Source organism: Marmota flaviventris, chromosome 15 (genome assembly GCF_047511675.1).
Source record: "Marmota flaviventris isolate mMarFla1 chromosome 15, mMarFla1.hap1, whole genome shotgun sequence".
Classification (NCBI taxonomy): domain Eukaryota; kingdom Metazoa; phylum Chordata; class Mammalia; order Rodentia; family Sciuridae; genus Marmota; species Marmota flaviventris.
Window position 1 is genome coordinate 49,521,738 of NC_092512.1, and position 17,503 is coordinate 49,539,240.

At 33.9% G+C, this 17,503-nt stretch overlaps 1 protein-coding gene across 1 annotated transcript in view; it reads right to left on the reverse strand.

Moving 5' to 3' along the window:
- Ralyl (RALY RNA binding protein like) overlaps positions 1-17,503 on the reverse strand; it is a 354,882-nt gene that overhangs the window by 76,581 nt on the left and 260,798 nt on the right. The window contains exons 4-5 of the mRNA XM_071602169.1: positions 10,967-11,014; positions 843-1,006 (exon numbers count right to left, since the gene is read on the reverse strand). Coding sequence (XP_071458270.1) covers positions 843-1,006; positions 10,967-11,014 — 212 coding nt within the window. The remainder of the gene's footprint in view (positions 1-842; positions 1,007-10,966; positions 11,015-17,503) is intronic.

The following is a 17,503-nucleotide window of genomic DNA, read 5'->3' on the forward strand; positions in this document are numbered from 1 at the left end:
GGATCCCTCTCTCTTGCTCTTTTGCTCACTCAACTTCTTCAGGTTTCCATCTGTCAACAACCACAGGTAGTCATTGATCATCCTGTGAAATATAGCACTCCTGCGTGTCTCTGTATTTTCATTTTTAAAATACCAGTGAGATACGTGTGTGTTGTTTACTTCTGCTCTGCTAACATGTAATACCAAGGAACACAGAAAATGGTGTGGTTCTTTCTTTAGGATACTATTCTAATACCAGTTTAGAGTTTTTTTCTGAATCTGTCTAGATAGAAATTTAGCAATGTGTTTAGTTAGAAAGTTTGCATTTCTCCTTTTTCTGATTCATGTGGAGTTATGCACATAGTGTTTTCTTTTTTTGTGATACTAAGTGCATTTTCAGACATGTACCCTTATAATGATTTAGAATACATGGTAAGTTTTGTTTGTTAACATGGCTATCATGTAGTCTGCCCGTTTTAATTATCTTAATGCTCAAATATTCAAAACAAACTCTAATTTTGCATAAAACATCTCTGAAAAGATGGTATATGCATTCCGTTTTCAAGTGAAATTGTTACCTCATTAAAAAGCAATACATTTTATTTCAGGACTTTAATAAATCACAAGCTAAATCAGCTGAGAGTACATTGGGGTAAGATACTTTTACAGTTCTTTTCAGATTGGCCCAGAACCTTTGTCACCATGTTGGCATCTGCTCCCCTGCTTCACAGGAAAGCAGAGGTCATTCCATCCCTGTTTTATGTCTCTCTGATGGTTGCCTCGTTAATTTATGGACTATTGACAGTTATGCAGTGATGGTTATTCCTACTTTTATTTAAAAGGAAATAAAGAACATTACTTACACTTAGAGCCTGAGGAGGAAGACCCACTGACAGCAGATCTTGATCCCCCTTTCATTGAAAAGACTCCTTTCCCCCGGCGAGTTGTCGTGACAGCCACTCTGGGACGCTTCAGCGGGATCACGGCACGGGGAGGTGGAGGCACACGCCCATGGTAATCAAACAACCTTCACAAGACACAAACAGGACCAAGTTGGTTTGAAGCCTAAATGTTTGAGATGATGAAAAGAATGTTCTGGTAAAATTTTACAATAATTTTTTTTCTGTTGTTTAATATTCAGAAAAGCTGTTTATTGGCAGATTTATTTTTCACAAAGAAATAGGATGCAAATATACACTATGCTTTCTGGACATTAGAATATGACCCCAATATGAACTCATTTGTAAGGAATGAAAAGACAAGGAGCTTTGCTCCAGTAGTACTGTGCAATTTGTTGAAATTACACTGACCTTTGTTCCCAAATATATTTCTTTGCTTGGATAAACCAGTTTACCCTTCTCATGAACAGAAATCTTCCTCTTATACCTCAGACACTTATTAGCACACTAGCTTGAAAATAGGAAAGATTATGCAGAATCAAGAACAAAATTAAGAAAATGATCTTCTGATCAGAAAACAGAGCCCAGAGGAAAACAAATAGAAATAAAACAAATAGAAATAAAACCAGCTTAAAGAAAACAACTCTGAGACAAATCAATATGGTGCCATACCTCTCTCTAAGGACTTTTTAAGTAATCAAGCCTCCTCCAACTATATGTAAAAGGTTCGAATAAAATAGAACTAGGGTGAGGACCCAATTTTGTTGACTAAAGCACTAGTGGGAAATATTTGCCAGGATATATTTTATCATCCTGAGCATTTATTGGATATGCAAACTGAGAGTAGAGATATATGTATAGTAACTACAGAAAATTCTTCTAACCCCCCCAAAATCAATAATCTCCTACTTTTACTAAAATGTGAGAAATTATATTCTCCACATTGTTTAATGATAATTAAACAATAAAAGGGATGAAGTTGAAAGAATATAAACTCATTTATACAAATATATACTTTAAAGGATTAAAAGCTTCATATTATTTATACTGCATATTCATATACAACAAAATTTTACATGACAGCATATTTGAGACACATAAAAGATCAGAGAAAATATACTGGGACACATTTTACTCATTTATTTTTGAAACTATTTGCCAAACAACAAGATGTGTAATTATGTTTTCCAATATAAAGAAAACAGCATTATTGACTTAGAATTATGATTGTTATATTTTTTATTGTGACACCATGATATGAAGTCTAGTCTCGTAATTGCTTTAAAACAGTCAATAAAAATAATCCAATATAAAGGTCAGAATTGAGAAAACTAGAACAGGAAAAAAAAACAATAAAAATACCCTATAATTTCTAACAGAATTACTGAAAGACGATAATGGCCAAATTATATTGTTACATAGTGTGCATGAACAAATATGTAATAACAAGTCCCACCATTATGTATAATCATAAAGCACCAATAAAAATATGGAAAAAGACAATATTTCTAAGAGGTTGTTTCATAAAATTACATCTTGTTTACACATACATCTGAAAATGTGATAATCTTGTTTTGAAAAATATATGAACTATAATAAATTTAAGATAGGCTAATTTTCAAGTATTCAAAAAAATTCAAACTATTACACTCTGGCAGAAAGGCAATATATAAACAAATTTAAAGCAATTATTTAGTACTAAGAATATCTTCTATGTTAGACAGCTAAAGTGTCCAAAAACAATTTGGAAACATTTTGGGGAAAAAGCCAGGAGATATCTGAAACGGAAAAGAAGTGAAATGAGACAGAGTTCAAGAGAAGGGGCATCCTCTGTGAATAAGCAAAGTCCATTAGAGACAAAGGATGGCTAGCACAGAACAGGTCATGAGTATCAGCACAGTACAGTTTACTTCCAAGAGTATATATAGGCAAGATGAGTCTGAAAGGGGTTATGAATATCATCCCCACCACCAGGGATTTCAAAATGAAAAGGGTCAAGGAAACCTGCCCCTTGTTTCAATCACAAAACAAGGTCTGCATTAGTTATTTATAAGTTGAATTCACAGAGCTCCTTAAGTCAGTGAGCCAAAACATGACGGCATTTTGCATGAACTACGATACCCCAAAACTATTGAGGGGAAAGAAAATATGGCAATTGACTCATATTTTCCAGGGTAGAAGTTACCCCTGGAGGTGAAAAGCTAAGCTCTTTGGAGAGGCCATTTCCTCAGGCCATGCATGTGTAATTTAGCAGGTTCATTAAATAAGTGAATCTATAAATTGGGTTAAGAAAATCTCTGATGCATAATAAAAAATATATAATAATGTAAGAATACTATAATGGAAATGCAGGCCAAGTAATTGCTACTTCAATATTACAATTCACTCCAATAATATTTTATAGAAGACTGAAATGTTTGTCGATATTTTGTATTGCATTCCTCAGCCAAGGATTCCAAAGACTCCTGTGTTGAGCTACACTGGTCTTGAGAAAAGAGATCTGCTTTTATTCATTGTTTTTGTGATGCACTTCTAGTCTGTGGCATACATTTGAATAACATACTGAATGTATGTTGTACTCTTTGATGCAAATTCCTATAGAAAGTGGCCCTTGTCCTCTGAATATTTTGGTGAGTTGTTTCAATGGGAGACAACTTTTCTCACCAAGGAATCAGGTGAGGTTTTACCAATTCATTGTGCCACTCTTATGGAAAGATAGCATCACAACTTACATATTTTAATGGGATATGTAATTCACAAAACAATGGGTACCTCACATAAGAGCATAATTTTTAATTTTACAACATTGAATGGCAATGGAGACTTTCTTAACTTTCATTGGGTACCTTGAGTATATCAGAAATAAAGGGAAGGAAGACTGGGAGTTGTCCGAATGCATAACAACATAAAACAAGGAAGTGAGCCAGGCCCTCTGGGATTGTGAGACAGGGCATAGGACTCTTCTAACCCAGGGAAGCAGATGGAAGGCCGTGGGAGGAGATAAACATTGGCTTTCTCATCAGAACTCTATCTACAGTAAACCAAAGAAGTTTGCCTCTACAAAAAAAAAAAAAAAAAAAAAAAAAAATAGACTGGCAAATAGTGTTAATAAAAAGGAAACAGTTAACTTAAAATTATAGATCTGCAATGAAAATGGAAATTCAATACAATTATTTGGAATCCAAATCTCAAAATTCAACTAAAATCTTATAATTTTTTTCTTCCTCTTATCTTTGCTTTATTTTTCATTTCTTTCACTCTTAGACTTATAGTCCCTTTTTTTCCTTTAACAATTCTTCATTTTTCCTAATGTTATTTGGTCTAAATAGCTTTTCTCCTAATGCTTTTGGTCAAATAGATAATGGTTTATCATGAAGCCAAATATATAATTCTCTTTTCCCCAAGGTTCATTTTAAAACACTTCAATCTTTTTTTCTATAAACATCCATATTTTTAACGAACTTGAAAACATAATGTATGCATAGTCATGTATTCAAGCACTTTGGTTTGTATTAAAAGCATTTCTCAAGCTTGCTAATGTTTATTTTAATTGCTGGAGTACACTCTTTCAAGTAGACATGCCACATTCGAATAAATCATTACCCCATTGTTAAGCTTTTGCCTTGATTCTTATTTTTTCCTAAAGACTAATAAGATTTCAAAAAAAGAAAAATTTGAAAAATTTAATATGTGCATAGATTTTGTCACCAAGGACTAAATTTTCATGACAGATTAACAATAATTTTGAGTATTTTATGGTAATTATCTGTTTTCTTTAAAATTTCCCTCAGGAAAATTGTTCTTTATTTTCCCTACTTATAAATCAACCTTACTGTCACTCTGTAGTTAATGCTAACAAAATGTATGGCTAGGGGGATAAATCACTGCTCCATTCAGAGGGAAATTCTGAGAACAAATTCAGGGTCAGGTTCTCACCAGGACATTTCAGCAGATACATGAAGATCAACAACTAGAGGACCAATAATATTAGTCACATTTTGATTCAACCTTGAACCCCTCTTTCCTTCAAACTTGACTTCTCACAGACTTATAGTTTGTAAAACCAAATTAAAGTGCCCACTCTTTTGAAATCCACACAAATGATTCTTATAGGCTAGTAACACACCTGTTTCCTATACTGTTTGAACTAGTCAAAAATTCACAAACTGACTATGATTTCTACCCTGGGTTCAAATAGTTTTTGATTACAACTAAATTGGAAAATAATCTTCATGAAATTATAGATGTAATGCAAGTTGTGGAAACTTATTTTAATAAAATGAAAACATGGTTGCATCATACTGCTGAGCACAAAAGGAAGAACATAAATTTGCACATTAAAATGAAGTTCTCTTTGCAAAATAAATAAATAAAAGAAAATAGAAAAAAGGAGAAAAGAATTTTAAATGGCACATTTCACCTGATAATCACCAGTCATGATGAGTAATGTTTATTGCTCTTTTACATCATTAAACTCTTCCAAGGTTTTCTGTGAAGTTTACCTCCTGAGACATGTGCAAATACTTGTTGAAGATGCTTTTCAAGTCAATTTCGCTGCAAACTCGAAAGATAATTTTTTGCCATTTTTTGACCTTGATATTTTGATGTTTTTCTTAAGATTGCTACCTGCTGTTTTTTTTAAATACATCTTTATGGAATTAAACAGTTAATATATTTAAATGGCCAAGGTGAGGTTAAAAATCACTAACCTTGTAATGTTGGTATTTTAAGTCATTTTTGTCCATGAAGGAAAAAGGGAAGAAATAACTTCCTCAAGTTTAATCAGTCAACATATGTGCACGGAGGCTTGAAATTCACATCTTCTGACTCCAAATCACGCCCTTTGTCAACTATACCATGCTGTTATTTCTAAACTTTACGTGGAATCCCATTCTATCAGATGATAAATTTGCATAATGAAATAGACATTGCTCCTTGTTAATTTTTTCCAGTATCATGAATATATACTGTGTTCTATAATTAATGATCTGACACAACTGGAACTCAGAGTTTTCTCATCAACCAAAACCGGAGTAGCTTTTTTTCATCTAATTAATACAAGGATTAACACAAGGTCAAAGTTGTATCAGAATTGAACAGTGCCCATTTTGAGTCACCTAAAACGTATACATATTTTCTATATGGTAAGACACCTCTGGCATTCTTTTTCCCTATAAACAAAAGTTTACTTATCACTGGAGCATGTAAACTGCTCAGTGCTCTTCCTGGTACTAATGAAAGAAAACATGGATTTAAATTGCTAATTTCTAAAATTGCAAACATTCTCTGAGGGTATTCAATGTATTAGGTATACCTCTCCTTTTACTTTCCTTGGAAGCACATAAATATTTATATTTAGCTTTAATAACATGCAACATTCTGTGTTTATACATAAAAGAATACGCCATTGAAGGCTAAAAATTTGGGGGCAATGTTTTGTGCAAAATATGGAAAAGATAAAAGTTGATGATAATGATTCAAATATACTATTTAGTAATACACATCATAATCCTTGAAACTATGAATAACCACAGCAATCACAAGATGGAAGTCTGTGTAGAAAAATTTTTCTAAGATAAAACTTTACCTAAGAATTAAAAATCCTCTGTTATATTAAAATCCCCAGATCTGGTAGAAGAGTAATGACAATACGATGCAGCTAAATATCAATTTATTGTTTCTCAGCCTTCATATCAATCCTTAGCCATAGGTTGGGTTGCATTCTGCAGACCACATTTCTGCAGGTAAGGGAGCCAATGAAGGGCCCAAGGAGGAAATAGCAAGACCTGTAGGAAAAGGGACTTGCTTCTCTTTGTTTTCACTTCCTGCTCTTCTGAGCACTACTCTGACCTTGTTTCTTCACCTTGGCAGCAGCAATTCATTCCAGTAGCTGCAGCCAGAATCTAGTTGGAGTCATTTTGCAACACTTACAGAGTTCCCTCTTCACTTTCCCTCTGAGACATCTGCACCTGCAGACTATGCCCCTAGCTCAGAAATGCATACAGGGACAGCAGCACTGTCCGAGAAGAACTACTTGGCCATATTTTTAGCTCTGCAACACCCTTTTTCTACAATACCTTTTTCTTTTTCTTATTTTGAGATGGGGTCTCACTACTCCTCATGCTGGTCTTGACCTCCTGGGCTCAAGCCATTTTTTCCAGTAGCTGGGATTACAGGTGTATGGCACCATACCCGATTTTCACTACACTTTGATAATTCCAAAATCTTCCTTTGTTTCCCCAACCTTAGAGGTGGTATCTGACTCCTGCAGTTACTAACTCCGTTATAGTAGGGTGTTTCCTTCTTGCCTTTTCAGTTCTTTAATTCCTAGTTAGCAAGTTTTTATATGCAGTGATCCCAGTTAAACGTAACTAGTGCCATTTTGTTTTCCTGACTTAAACAAAGCAACATGGAGTTAATGGAAATAGCTGAGTGCCCCACACACCTCCATGTGTATTCTGCTGCAGCTGGAATGCTCTGGGGAGTAGGTTAAGAGAAAATGATGCAAACAGGTTAATCCAGAGGGTCACAATGTACTATTATGGAAGGATGCCTAACCAACCAACCAGCTTATTTCTCAGTCATATGAACTTTGCAATATGAATATCCATATAAGAAACACTTTCATGACCATAAATGGTTACTGTTAATTGTTACTAGTAGTTAACATTGATTAGGCATTAAATATACACCAGACATAATGCTGATCCCTACACATGTTCCCTCATTTAATCCTCAGCACAAATTTGTGTTGGAAATTAACTTCATGCTTACCTAACAGATGAGACAACAGGTTTAGTTTTAAATGATTTGCCCAAGTTTGCACTGCTACTAAAAAGAGTTTTTAAAAATTTAACCATCAGTACAAGCCAAGTGTAATTTAGGAGAAATCACTGTGGATAAAACTGTTGTAGTGACTTTGTAGACTATTTCTCTCATCTACCCACTCCATTCTGTTTTCCTTTTTGTGGGATTCTGTGTTTACAGGGAGTTCTTGAGTATATACACTGGTAGCAGATGCTTATGTCTTTTTAAGCCAAGTGCAAAACATGAAAAATAAACTAATGAAAGCACAGACTGTTCAGATAGTCTGTTAACAGCACAGTCACACTGATCTATTGCACACTGAGAAGCCAAACAGATTGTGCAGAAGACAAACAAATGTTTGAAAATCATTCAGAGTTAGCTTTTTTTGTGCAGTGGAGAGTTAACTGAAAGCTTCAAGCTCTATAATTATTTGACTGCTTAAGGCTCTTGCTCTTTGTAAGATCGATCTATCTTACCTATCATCTATTTTTCTGAGCTGTCATTTGGAAGTAGTAAAATACAGATCTTGTCTTCTCTTTAAAGATGAGAAGATGGAAAACCTGACTGGTCCCCAAATCTATAATTGTCATCAGACCTTGGGTCTCCTGCCTTCTAAAGCAGGACTCCATTTTAGGAATAAATTCTTTAAGTGTGCAAGGAAGTTACATGATACAAAACAGTTAAGAGGCTAGAACAATTTCATATTAACAGACTGTAAGACAATGTGTGTTAATAGAAATTAGGACAATGTGCTGCACCCTGAAAAAATAAAGCTGTAATAGAAAATGTCTACTATACAAAAGTGTAGACTGTTTCCATATTATCTTTTCACAATAGTAAGTAGGACTATTTTAACGCTGATAGACATTCATATCACTTTAATAACAAGTTATAATAAGTTATTACTTAAACTCTTATATTTTGTAGAAATCATAAGTGATTTGAGAAAAATTGTTCTTAAATATAATTTTTTATCCACAGATGTAACTAGTAAAATACTTTGCTTAACACAGTAGTTTGGACATAGTAATAATTACTGATGTAGCTCTGACTCCTAAGTAGGCAAGGCTGTGTCTTTATTTTATATCATGGACTAACATTGCTTCTCCTCTGTTTTGTACATTCACACAGTGGGTTATTGAATTAAAACAGATACCCAGGTTATGATTGTAGTTCTGTCACTAATTGGCTGGGTGACCTTGGGAAAATGCATCTCCTTAAATGTAGAGAGATGCAATAATAATAAAAATTGAATATCTACTATGTGTGAGGTTTACTGATAGTCCCTGAAGATACAAAGATAAGCAAAGGTTAACATTGTTGGAGCCCTCATGGAAGAGGGAAGGCAAATGTGAATCAAATAAAGTCACTGCAGAAAGAATTATTGCAGTACAAATTTGGAAAAGTGCTGAGAAGAAACAATGTTGGGGGCTGAGAGAGAGAAACAGAAGAATCTAATTTAATCTGGAAGTGGTGTTCATGCTGAGATCTGAAGGATGGAGTCAAGTGAACTAGGCAGTGGAGGGAGGTGTGAGGAGATGGAACAGCACAGAGAAAGGACCTGAGGCAGGAAGGAACATAGTGTTCTCACAGAACTGAATAGGACCTGCGCAGCTGGAACTTTTCAATCGATCACAAGATTCCTTCCCTTTTAAAAATGTCTATTGAAAATTATTTTTTCCAGGTTTGCATTCTTATTTGGATATTTTTGCTTTAGTAGTACTTATAATTAAACATTTACTAATGACTTAAAAGATATTTACCTCTGTTTTTCCCCAAAGATCTTTCTACATTTGGTCCTTGGGTTGCATATCTTATATATGCATGTTATCAGTGTTTAGTTAAATAACACCAATTGTCCAACAACACAAATTAGTTTTCAGTTACCACAGCATATAACCTCTGAGTAATTTTATAAAGTGTAATCTTTGCTGCTAACTTTTCCGTCTACAAATGACTATGCATGAATAGCAAATGTGCATCATGTCCAATGACCAATCATGTCACCGAGTCTGTGAAAGATTGGTTGCTGTTCATGTTATTTAGTTCATATACAGATAGCAGTCAGGTAGTTGTAATGCCTCCTTGTTTCTCAATGATAAACTCATGTGGCATTTTACAAAAATGAACTATCACACCTAAGAGTGATGATACTGGAAGTGAATTTCAAATCGAATGTAATTGGAATTATTAAAAAAATAGATGGTCATAGGGATGTTGACACTTTTCCATTTGAGAGACTCTAGATATAGAACAAAAGGAAATTGATAAAGCAAGTTTATTAGCATAAGTGAGGAAAATGGGTGTAATGAGATGAAAGGAGATGAAGATATGGAGAGGAAGCCATGGTGGCAAAAGTACCATCCATTGAAGGAACTCTCAGAGATAGTTCACAACATGGATAGGATGTCGAACTGATCCAACTTCACAAAGAAGGAGGACTGTTCACCAAGGCTTGAAAAAAGATACTTGCTCCACAGCCTAAGTTTTGCAATAAAAAGAAGGCACGCACTATTTGTCTACTTTTGGTAATATTTTCTACAAACAAATAAAAAAACTTAATTCTCAAAATCTTATTGTTTTCAATTGTAGTATGCTGCTGAATCACTATTAGCTTTACTGCAAAGCCCTCTGCACTTATAGGGCAGAGAGTAAAAGTGTTTTAAAAGTTTTAACAAAAAATTTAAAAGTCATAGGAAAAGTCTATTTTTTTTTAAATCATTGATCACTACCAACATTTTGCCTGACTTTAGCTTGGATGATTGCTTTTATGGTGCCATACTATCATGCATAGCAGGAATGGTCTGTAAATTTTATTAACTCTAACCAATATTATAGCCTTTTCAACGTGTCATGAAAGTAAATATATTTTAGAAGGTTGGAATCATTTTCAGAATTAATGAAACTCTCAATCTTGAAAATTCTAAGTCAACAACAGACCTGGAAAATAATTAGTTAACTAAATCCTTAGAATGTTAACCAAATATTAGAAATAAAATTTTCTGATTAAGCGCCTCCAAAGTCCTAAATCTTCAAGATCTACTATATTTCAGTAGGAGTGAGGAAAATAGAAAAATCTGTCTATCTTCCATTCCATTTAGACTTCATGTGTTATATTTAACTATAAACAGAATAAAAACATTTTAAAAAATAAAAATTACTTAATAATTTCAAGAAATACTATATTTAACACTTCATTCAAGAGCATCTGTGAATGAAATGCACAACACAGTTAAAGATGACTTAAATCATAGGGAAATAAGAAAGAAAAATTCACATACCGATTGTAGAAATCATCTCTGTAGTAATCATAGTCAAAGACATAACCGCTAAGGAGGAAAATAAAAAAAAATTAGTTGGCATTTGTTTCAATCACATTAATTTTGATACTAACTTATGATGTTATAGGAAGACACTGATGCTCCTTTTAAAATACTTATTTTCAATGTAATTATGTATCCAAAGGGCTTTACAAGATAACTCCAGTTTGACATATCATGTCAAATTATTAGTACGTGTTTGACCACTTAGAGATTGATAATAGTTTGAATGATATGGATGAGAGGATTTGGAATAGAGAATGAGAACAGGTAACAAAATAAATATATATTTTTTAACAATTGTAGTTAAAAAAGAACCACCATTTTTTCCCTCTAGACAAGATATAATATGATTGTCCCTTCTTTTTAAGGCAATTTACTTCTTTTGCCTAGGCTATGTGCAGTGAGGCTAGACAATGAACAAAAGGCATTAAAGTAAATGGAAGGGTCTAATGATCCCTTTATTGTAGTTAAGGGTTAATGAAAACATAGAAATACAGCATTAGTTTTTCATTCTAAGGACTGTGGATTTAGTGCTTTAAATTGACAAAAATAACTAATGAAAAAAAAAAAAAAACAACCCTTGGCTGAGTCTTAACAATAACTTAATTTATCAGGATATTTAAATGAGAATTAATAACTGCATTTTGGTGATAAGATTATAATGACAAATCTCCCTAAAGGAATATATAATAAAAATTGCCTACATCCACTTGCATAATTGTTTGCATTTACAAAGCACCTTATTTGCATTTTAATTTTCATTCTGTATGGTGTAAATGAAAGAGACTAAGGTGTGAACATCCTAAGGGACACACTCACACTTTTGTTACTAATGTGTGACTGGACTGAGATTTGAGAAAAAGTCTTCTGAATCCATATCTGGGACTGTTTTCGTTACTTCTTGCCACTCCTTGAACCTGGCAAAAAAACCTAAATCTTAAGATCAATAGAGTATCTTATACCAGAGTGAAAAATTATTTTTTAGTTCTTATTTGTTCATTTATTTTTCATTGCGGTAAAATATACAGAGCATGAAGGGGATCATTCTTATGTTCTTAAGCATACAATTCAGGAAGATTAAAGACATTCACAAAGTTGTATAAACCTCAATTTCAAGAACTTCTCTCTCATTTCAAACAGTAACTTTGAACTTTATTAAGTAATAACCTCCTATTTCTGATTCCTCTGGATAAAATCTATTCTACTTTGTCTCTATGACTTTGCCTGTTTTAGATACTATAACACATCATGAAATTAATAATACAAATACAAACCATACAATCACATAGTTATATCATATTTCTGCTTTTTTGCCTGACTTATTCCATTTAGCATAATATTTTAAGGTTCATCCATATGTAGTGCAAATCAGAATTTCACTCCAATTTAAGACTGAGTAATATTCCATATTTTGGTTATATTATCATCTGTCAATACACATTTTGGTTGTTTCTGCAGTTTGATGATTGTGAATAGTATTGCTATGATCTTTGATGTGAAAGTGAGTCTCTGCTTCCATTTTGTTTGGGTTTATACCTAGAAGGAGAATTGCTAAGTCATATGGTAATTCTATGTAACTTTTTGAAGAGCCGTCACAACACAGAGGAGTAATTTTATATTTTCAAATTAATTTACTGGTACTTTACTTTGTAATTTTTTCCTTGTTAGGAAAACTGAAAAAAAAAAACTATATTAAGAATGGATTATTATTCTTGGTTTTAAGGATAACTGTATTTATTCATCCTCATCACATATGGGGAGAAAGTGCCTGATGTGGCGTACTTAATGTTTAAGTTAGTTTTGCCTCTGGTACCATCTCATGAAACATATAATATTTGAGTTTAAGTACTGAAATGTAAAGTAGATGCCTATTCTAGGTATCTGGATGCAGGATCTAGCATTTTCTGGCCAAAGAAATGCTGTGTCTATCTCTGCAAATCAAGGAGGACAATTAGATCATTGTCTAAAGAGAAGGAACAAAAATATCCACTTTTGTCTGATAGTCACAGATTGTTAAAGCAGTAATGGTGTATGTTTTAATTTATATTGCTGGTGTAGACACAATTCTGATGTGGAGCTGAGAGACTTTCTCAGAATTTCTCGGTGGGAAGCTGACAACTGAAACCTGCTCAGTTGATGGTGACCCCTGTTATGAGAATTCTGAACCTGGCACAGAATTCTTCAGCTCATAGATTTGAGTTCACATGCCAGTTTGAGGGATAGAAGACTCTGAGCATAGCAAGATTACTACAATGTTTCACCAGTGCTGTAAGCTTCAAGCCTGCTGGCTTAGTAGAAACTTTGAACAATGGGATTCTTGGGTGCCACAGGAAGCCCCAAGTATTGCAACAGTGAAATAGCTACAAGAATGTTTCTAGCCCTGAAACTTTCTAATGCACAAAGAACAAAACTTCTATAGTCCTTAATTTCTTGATTATTAGATCCTATATAAATAAACTTGCTGGGCCAGCTCTTCAGTCACTGTTTCTTCCATCAGAGTGCAGTGTTTCACCTGATCCCAGCTTTTTCTCAAAGTGTGTGTGTGTGTGTGTGTGTGTGTGTGTGTGTGTGTGTGTGTTTCCTAATCTCCCATCACCCCTCACTGGTTTCTCAGGCTCATCTTTGCAGGTTGTGGCAACCACCAAATCCTAATGTATGAATATTCCCTCAAAACCTTCCTGATAAAGCATTACATGTTTCTTTCTTTGAGATTCACTTATTTCTGCCGGTAATAAGGGATACGAGTGACACTAGCCAAAGGCTTTTGCTGGGAAGCCTCAAGTTTAAAGATAGGGTTCGTCTTATATTTATTACTCATGAGTAATTATCATTGTGTTTTATGTTTGATTACTTTTAAGATTGTGTTCACAGAAGACAAAAGGATGTACAATATCAATCATGTTAACACAGCACAAAGCAAAGAAAAAAATAGTCAAAAGTAGTGTAGTATTTTAAGAACATTGCAGAGTTAATTTATGATGTATAATATCTAGAGAGAAAAATGCTTTAATTTGAAACCCTATTCTTGATGCTTTTATATACAATCCTCTTTAATCTGAACATCAATCTATAAGATGCGTAGTATTCTCCCAGTTTTACAAGGCATTGGTGTTCAGAGTTGCTAAATATCTGAGATAACACAGTTAAATGTTACAAGGTAGCATAGCCATTCATATGTTTATTCATCAAAATCTGATTAAAAACACGTGTCAGGAACTTTCCTAGGTACTTAGGATTAGAAGTATAACACTTTTCTCTTTGTATGAATCTCATGATATAGTTATGCACCAAGATGGCCTCAACCTCTCTCTCAGCATGACTATAGACAGTTTTCTTCTTGACTATAGGCTCCTGACTTTCCCTTTTTTGGAGCATTTACTTTAGAAAACTTTCAATTGTAAAAATTTTCACTGCTCCTTTTACATGCAAATCTTTTCTTGGACTCCTCCCGTTTTACAACGCAGGAATATCAACTTGGAAGCTATTCCTTGGAAATGTGGTTTCCAAGGAAGATATCTCCCCTTAATCAACCTCCACCTCTCTTCTAACCTCCCCAGCCTCTCATAACCACTATTCTACTCTCCATGTCTCTGAGATCAACTCTTTTAACTTCTATATGTGATAGGAGGAATAAGTTTTAGTGTGCTATAGCAGAATAGAATGATTTAATTACTAGTAACTTTCTGTGTGTTTCAAAATAGCTGGAAGAGAGGATTTTGAATGTTTTCATCACAAAAATAATGATAAATGTTCGAGGCGATGTATATGCTAATTACCCTGGTTTGATTATTACATACTGTCTCCATGTATTGGAATATCACACTATACCACATACATAAGTATAATTATTATGTATCATTTCAAAAATAAAAAAGAAAGATATCTCTCAGTCACTGTGTAGGAGCCCAACTTGGAAGAACACCAATTATTAAACACATGTCGAATCACATAGACCAAATTCCCTGAGAGTTTCCTCTAGAACCTCTTCCTCCAATAGTATTCTCCCTTTTGTCCCTTTGTCCACTCTAGCTCTTAAAAACTCTTCCTCCTTTTGTTTTAGTGGAGTTGAATTCAATTTCTGTCCTCTATGGCAGTATTCTTAAAGAAAGTCTTCACTGACTAACTTTTGTGGTACAATTTTTCTTTGACAGTGTTGCAGACAGAAAATAAATAATATAAAACCAAATAATCAGAAGGGATCAAATGAGGTGGACAGAAACAGAGATTGAGAGAAAACTATAAAAGGGGATTGCTGAGGGCTGGACTCACTGAGGAGATGACATACAAATGTGAGACTTGAAGAACAGGAAAGGTCCTACCATGAACTGGAGACAGAGAACAGTAGGCTCAAAGGCACAAGACAGGAAAGACCTTGAGAAATTCAATAATGTAAGAAGGTCATTTCAGGGCTACTGCCCTTCTGCAGACCATAAATAACAGTGTCTTGGGGGTACCCTGATGCAAAAGAGATGGAATGGTATAAAGATATTCAAGACATGGGTTTTTTTTTTGTTTTTTTAAGGTGGCTTAAAGAACTGGGGAGATCATATTATCCTTTCTGAGCAGAAGATTGGGAGGAAGAGGTTCTAGAGGAAACTCTCAGGATGAGTTTGGGGCATGATAGTATTTGGATGCTTATGACATAGTTAAGAAACACTTTCAGGGGAAATTACATATTATCTGAGAGGAGCCCCAAACATAGGGCTTGCTGGGGAAATAATTCTGGGTGTAAACATATTGATAGTAATGAAGCTATGGAAAAGGTGAGGTGTTCTTTGGGAGTAAATGTAGAGAAAGAAGGCTGTTCATGTGGATTCTAGGCCTTAGACATCAAGAAAAGGAGGAGGAGACAGCAAATAATCTAGATCATATATGTGCAAGAAATGAACTGAAAAATAGCTTCTGTGTGGACCCCAGCTTGCCACTTACTAGATATGACATTGAACCACCTGCTTAATCTTTCTGAACCTCCTTTGCAAAATGGGATAAGGAACCACCTTCTTGTGTAAGGAGCCATCTTCTTGTTTTTGATACACTGTAGTCATTCAATGAGTGTTTTTATCAGTTTTCCAACAGCTACGAATTAAAGAGGGTTCTCTGAATCCAAAGTCTGTGATTTTTCCTACTGTGTCTATTTTCTGTAGATATTTATTAATTAAATAAATTTAATAGTATTAATGTCTTAGTGTACATAATGTTTCTTCCTGAGGTACTGAAGAGAAAATTTGTTATTAAAATAATGAGAACATTTAATTTTAGATGCGTAAATTCATCTTAATATTTACGTAGGTTTCCTCTCTTTGTAAAGTCCCTTTAGATCTTTACTTCTCACTTTTGTTTTCCTACTAGTGTCTAGCAATCAGAAATTTACAATCACTATAATAATGGTAATAAAACAATGTTGAATAGTTACTAATACTAATAGATATAGATGAGTATTTACTATGTACTAGGTATAGTACTAAACATAGTAGATGAATTAAATAGTGATTGATTGATGAGACAATCATTTTCCTATAATGAAAATTCTCAGGATTTTCTAAAGTTATTTCCAAATAAGTTCATAGAGAAGACATGGCTGAGGTTTTAAAATAATTTTTTTTCCTGAGGCTTTTTCAAATATTATAATCTCAGAAGACTTTAATTTCTAGAAGAAAGTGTGATTCATTGACCAATTAATAAAGGTATTATTAATATGGATGACAGTAATGATTCCATTCATGTCTCTTACACCTTTAGGAATTGCTTCAATAATTTAATAGCTTTCAGAAAATTTAAAAATGCATGGGAAAAAAAGAATTCAATTTTATCTATTTAAATTATCTTGTCCAACTCACTTATTTTTTGTTCAATCCTGACTGCTAAAGACATATTTACAAGAACCAGAAATAGCTAAGTATTCTGAATTGTTTGACCTCATGTTCCACTGCCTGCCATCATGAACTCAATTTTACCTGTCAGAGTTAAAAATGAAATGAAATGCACAAATAGACCTGTTTCGACAATGATGCTAAGGCTGCTTTTGTCTTAATGGTTTGGACTTTAAGCAGAAATGCCATGACAGTAGTTGGCTTAGGTCCCAAGCTATAAAATCAAGCTGGATTTCCAAGAAAGAGAAAGAGACACAAGGAGATGGAAGGTAACTCCTGGACAAGTTAGATTCTTGTCAGGCTTCTCAGCCTTCTTACCTCTCCTCTCCATCCTTTCATCCTTTATTCACTTATTTACTGTTAACCTTTTTTACTCTTGCCAGATTTTCTCTCTTTCATAAAATCCCTATTTTTTCTTTCTATGTAAATATCTATATGAAATTAGCTATTAAATGACAGCATTGTTAGGACTCATATTCAGGTTGAAAAGGTATTTAATGAATTCTCTAATCGTATTGCTGGAAAAAGTGAGTCTTTCAGTTATGAAAGACCATCCTACTTATAGGGGACAGACAAATGTGAGTGGTGGGAACATGAGGTTAAGGTAATAATCCTATAAAATGGG